Here is a 5,229-nt window from a genome sequence, read left to right as displayed (position 1 = left end):
CCGATCATAAGCTTTTGACAGGTCAAGTTTGTATGCACATAAACAAAGGCAATCAGTGCATTATTTGTGATCATCCTGCCGGATACAAAGGAACCTTCTTCATGTGAGATAATAGCATCCAATAGAGGCCTCAACCTGTTTACAAGACATTTGGAGACCACCTTGTAAATCACATTACACAGACTAATGAGCCTAAATTCAGAGAGCTTCTTGGGATTGGCAATTTTGGGGATTAAGACAATAGAACTATCATTAACCCCTTCCGGCATCACTCCCGTCCTAAAAAACTTTTTGACTACCTTAACAATGTTTTCCTGCAAACATCCCAACTGCGTTAAAAAAATCTCGCCGGGAACCCATCTGACCCTGGTGCCTTCAAAGATCCTATCTGGAAAAGAGCATCAGATATCTCCTGATCGGAGAAGTCAGCACATAGTTTGTCATTTTCATCATGTGTTATTACCGCATGAAAGAGGTCCACAAGCGCTGAGGCATTTAATGATGGATCAGCTATGAAGATGTTTTTAAAATAAGAAGTGGCCATGTTACACATAGTTCCAGTGTATGTGAATACATTACCATCATTGTCTAGAAGCTCCCGAATTTTTTTCCTAGCTCTCCAAACCGACTTGCTCTGGAAGTATTTTGTGTTCGCTCTCCTTGAGCCACGTGATACGGGACCGTTGTGGCCATAACATCTCTTCTTTATAAGGAAGTTCATTAAGCTTGTCAGAAACCTTTCTTATCTCCTGCCTGTCAGCATTCATTCTCATCAGCTCCTCTAGCTGAGTACACGATTAATTAATTTCCCTTGTGATATTCCCAAACCTCTTGTTGCTCCATGATCTAAGGGACGCCATGGTAGATCTCAGAGCATCATTAACCCGACCCAAGTTATCCATAGCACCAAAGGCAGTCCAGGCATTTTTTTATAAAATCTGGTAACCTTGCATCCCTCTCCCAAAAAAAAATCTCATATCTTCTTGCCTTTGGTCTGGGACTCTCCTGCTCCGCAAAAAATTTCAAAAGAAGCGGCACATGGTCCGAGCAGGGGGAGCTAGATGTTGTACAGAGGCATATGTAAACATGTTTCTCCATTCATTGGTTGCAACAACACGATCTAGGCGTACACGTACATTAGCATAGGCTGCACACATGTTATCATATGTATAAGGGACTCCAATAAAGCCCAAATCAACAATTCACATGTCATGAGCACATCACAGAATGCCGCCATTTGAACTTCAGGTCTAGGGGTCAAGGAGATGTGCTCAAAATTCCACAAAGCCCCATAAAAGTCTCCAATAACCAACCATTATGAAATGATGAAATATGTTATTATAAAATCTTTTTTGAAATTAGTGGAATATGCTATTTAAAAATAATTTTAAAACATGAGTGAAATATCTTAGATGAAATTAGTGATTTTTTTTGTGAAATGGGTGAAATCTGTTTTGAAATGTGTGAGAAATGTTATTGCGAAAAGAGTGAAACACATTATTATGAAATTAGTGAAATATGTTGGTATAAAATCTTTTGTGAAATTAGTGGAATGTGTTATTTAATATATATTTTTAAATGAGCAAAATATGAAATTAGTGAAATATTTTTTGAAATGTGTGAAATCTGTTTTAAAATGAGTGAAATATGTTATTATAAAATGAGTGGAATATATTTAATCAGGATTGATCTTGTTTTAAAGATCTCGCCGGCAGGAATTCCAAATATATAAAAACATTTAAAAGTTGAGGTTTCTAAAAGAGATATCATATCAATGAATTAATATCTCTCGAACAAATAAAAATGCTTGGTTTTCTATGGGACAGTGGATGGGCAGAGCATGACTGACGTAACACTATTTCCCTGCTAATGCTGACACGGAATTATGCAGCATATCCGACAAGTTAGGTGGGTATTGTACATAGCAATGCTGAGAAGAAGCATTAGAATATTTTACGCTGCATTTCGAGCGGGCATCTCGGGGCCGGGATGAACGGCTGGACCATGTACGGAAGGTCCCGTGCATGGTAGATTTTCCACTTTGGACATACATACTTCAGCGGTTCAACATTTTGTAAACTACTGTACTACGTGGGCAAGAGGCCAGGAAGCAACCTATGCCGGTGCCTTGTTGTTCCAGGATTATCATCACACATGACATGATACATAAATGATACTTCCTCTGTAAATTAATATAAGAGCGTTTAGATTACTAAAGTAGTGATCTAAACGCTCTTATATTACTTTACGGAGAGAGTAGTAGGTAGATACATGGATCTGCTTGGTCCTCTTTCCGTGTACAGTTTTTAGCCTAGGACAGGATGGGAGGGGTGCAGTAGGGTCCCCTCAGCAGTGCCCCGGCGATCACCTTGTTAGCCGCCTCCGTGGGGTGGATGCCGTCCCAGCTGAGCCGCGCCGACGGGTTGCGGCAGGCCACCGTCGCCCCGTCCATACCGCACCTGGCGCCCAGGTCGAAGTTGTACTTGCCCCCTCCCGCCCCGCAGCACGCCTCAAACGGAGCGCTAAACCCTAGCGCGCCAAGCCAAAGCCAAGCAATCACTCAGCTCAGCTCCTCCATGGATCCCATTCCCATTCCAATGAATTGTTCAAGCTACTCCCTCCGTCCGAAATACTTGTCGAGGAAATGGATATATCTAGACGCAATTTAGTTGTAGATACATTCATTTTCATCCATTCCTTCGACAAGTACTTCCGGACGGAGGGAGTACTAGAGAAACCAAGGAAGAAAACTTGCTAGTACGTACCAAACTTGTGGGGCTCCTGGACCATCTGGTACACGAGGCCGTAGTAGTCTGCGTACATGAGCCTCGTCGAGTTGCGGTGCTTCCGCTGGAGGGCTTCCACCTGCTTCCGGAGCATCGAGTTGTGGTACCTGGTCAGGAGGTTGTAGGCCTTGAGGCAGCCGGTGTCGTCCAAGTCGCCGTCGCCGAACAAGGACAGGAAGATCGGCAAGCAGCCGGTCGGGAAGATTCCCGGGACGACGACGTGGACGGCGCCGAGAGCAATCAGTTTCTGCACAAGAATTCCTCCGGAGTCTTTCCTGGCTGGAACTTACATGCATGCAAAATTTGCTGTCAATGGTACACAAGACATAGAAATAGATACCTCCACGCCGTTGGCGATGGCACCAACGATCTTTGGGGTGTAGTTCGTTGCCTGCTCCGGTGTCAAGCCACGTTCAAGCAGCTGCACGTTGTAGTCGTTTCCGCCGTATGCACCGAACATGAAGAGCGATTTCCTCAGGTATCCTTTGCAACCTAGTACATGCATGCAACACGTTTCACTGTCTTTTCTTAACCGTTGGGCAGGAATGGTGAGCTATGTCATAAACAATGAACACGTTTAGACTTTTTCACCGGACCGGTTAAATTAAAGTACTCCCTCCGTCCCAAAATTCTTGTCTTAGATTCGTCTAAATGCGAATGTATCAAGTTACGTTTTAGTATTAGGTGCATCCATATCTAGCGGGCATCTCAGGGCCAATTTGTTTAAAAAATAATGCATGAGACTTGGATGGAATACTTCAAAGGAAAAAGTCTTAAGAAAATTGAGAATAATAGTGCATGCTCACTCTGCTCTGTCCCGCATATGGACGGCAACAACTCCTTGAACCATTGGATCTGCGTGTCTAGTGAACCATGGTTCCACACCGGATCTTCAACGCCGAGAGCTTTGTAGAAGGAGAAGTTCATGGCCGTGCCACCGGTGATGGCCATGTTTACGCCCCGACGGAAATCTGTGCCTATCGCTTTCGACGGTGGGAGTAATGGAAGCCCAAGTGCTTGTGCTGGCATCCATGGACACAAATAAAATTGAAGTTATAACAAACTTCTGTCTTAGTTGATTTGAAAGTAGATCAAACATTCAAACAAAATATCTCAACATAAGGGTCACACTTTTCTTGCAGGAATTGTTTCTTGTAGTGATTTTTGGGTTTAAAGAAGACAAAAATCATTCATTTCCTTCATTTTATTGGTTGGTAAAAACGGATGAATTACCGATGAAGTCAACGACCACGCGGCCGTCGCACCACCGGCAAGACGGCCTTCCGAAGTAGGTTTCGCCGTAGGGCGGGTGGGTACAGGTGAGCACGTTCAACTCCGTCTTGTTGCTGCTGCCGGCGCATATGTTGCCAGTCTCATCCATGGAGTCACCGAAGGTGAACATGGCGTTGTATTTCTTCAGTGCCGCCGTCGACGATGTTGCACCACTGGCCGCCGCCACCGTGATCAGTTGGATGGCTAAGGAAGCCGTGAGCAGCGATGAACGTAAGTAGTATAAGCTTGGGAGTTTCATGGTGACCTCAAAATATTTCGCTTGGACTAGTTATTAAACTTACTTGGTGGTGATCTAATGGCGGCGAGGTTGGAGAATATATAGATAGACACACTGCTGACTGTTGTCCTTGCTAAATGCTGCACAGTTGGCCATCAATGAAGTGTCCAGAGTGGTTGGGTTGCAACATATCGAGGCTCATTGGTAAATGCTCAACGGTTCACCATCAATTGAGCCGCGAGAGTGGTAGGATTTCAACATCACTAGAATGGTTGGGCGCTTTGCAGCGCCTTTGGTGTTGTTGAGTTTCTTTAAAAAAAATAATCACTATGTTTTAAAATATAGGGTGTATTACTTTTTTGAAAAGGAAAATCTTTTAAATTTGTAGAGAAATATATCAAAATCCATAATATCAAATCGTTCGCAAAAAAATGGATAAAGGATTTCAACATCGAGGTTCTATGAGATTTTATGGAATATATATATAATTTTTGAGAGAAAGAATCAACGCACGACAGTGCCCGAGGACCCCACAAGGCAACAGGGGGTGCCCTGATGTCTTGTGGGCACCTTATAGGTTAGTTGATGCCCTTCTTTCGCTGCAAAAAAAATAATTTCTGGATAAAAATCCCCTCAAAATTTCAGCCTAATCGAAGTTACGGATCTCCGAAAATATAAGAAACGGTGAAGGGCTCCGAAAATAGTAGAGAAAAACTTAAGACAACATAGAAACCCAATCTAGGGGAGAGCCCCCTCTCTCCACGGAGGGCCCAGGAAGCAGAAGAAGGAGGGGCCCCCTACCCCTCTCCTCTGGTGGCACCGGGATGTTGCAGGGGACATCTAGCTAGCTTAGACCACATCAAATGTTTGTTTTCCACTCGAGGTTCACCGTAAACGGTAGTTAATCTCAATTGATTGCCTCCAGGGGAGGTA

General features: G+C 43.8%; 1 protein-coding gene across 1 annotated transcript; it reads right to left on the bottom strand.

Moving 5' to 3' along the window:
* Positions 1 to 2,070: 2,070 nt before the first annotated feature.
* Positions 2,071 to 4,375, bottom strand: LOC123117715 (GDSL esterase/lipase At5g45910). The gene is made up of 5 exons (XM_044538412.1): positions 4,020 to 4,375; positions 3,593 to 3,808; positions 3,127 to 3,278; positions 2,766 to 3,033; positions 2,071 to 2,529 (listed from the first exon to the last, which is right to left on the bottom strand). Exons 1-5 carry the CDS (start codon positions 4,315 to 4,317, stop codon positions 2,312 to 2,314), a joined length of 1,152 nt encoding a protein of 383 aa, XP_044394347.1. The 5' UTR covers positions 4,318 to 4,375; the 3' UTR covers positions 2,071 to 2,311.
* Positions 4,376 to 5,229: the final 854 nt, after the last annotated feature.

This window comes from Triticum aestivum, chromosome 5B, assembly GCF_018294505.1.
Source record: "Triticum aestivum cultivar Chinese Spring chromosome 5B, IWGSC CS RefSeq v2.1, whole genome shotgun sequence".
NCBI classification, from domain to species: domain Eukaryota; kingdom Viridiplantae; phylum Streptophyta; class Magnoliopsida; order Poales; family Poaceae; genus Triticum; species Triticum aestivum.
This window is presented reverse-complemented; position numbering and strand designations above follow the sequence as displayed.

What these genes read in the sequence shown, in the direction of transcription:
- LOC123117715 (XM_044538412.1), bottom strand. Translation starts at nt 4,317, where the DNA reads ATGAAACTCCCAAGCTTATACTACTTACGTTCATCGCTGCTCACGGCT. An exon ending in CCATCGCCAACGGCGTGGAG is followed by an intron (nt 3,034 to 3,126) that starts GTATCTATTTCT and finishes ATTCTTGTGCAG; the next exon opens with AAACTGATTGCTCTCGGCGC. An exon ending in CCAGGAGCCCCACAAGTTTG is followed by an intron (nt 2,530 to 2,765) that starts GTACGTACTAGC and finishes TTGGCGCGCTAG; the next exon opens with GGTTTAGCGCTCCGTTTGAG.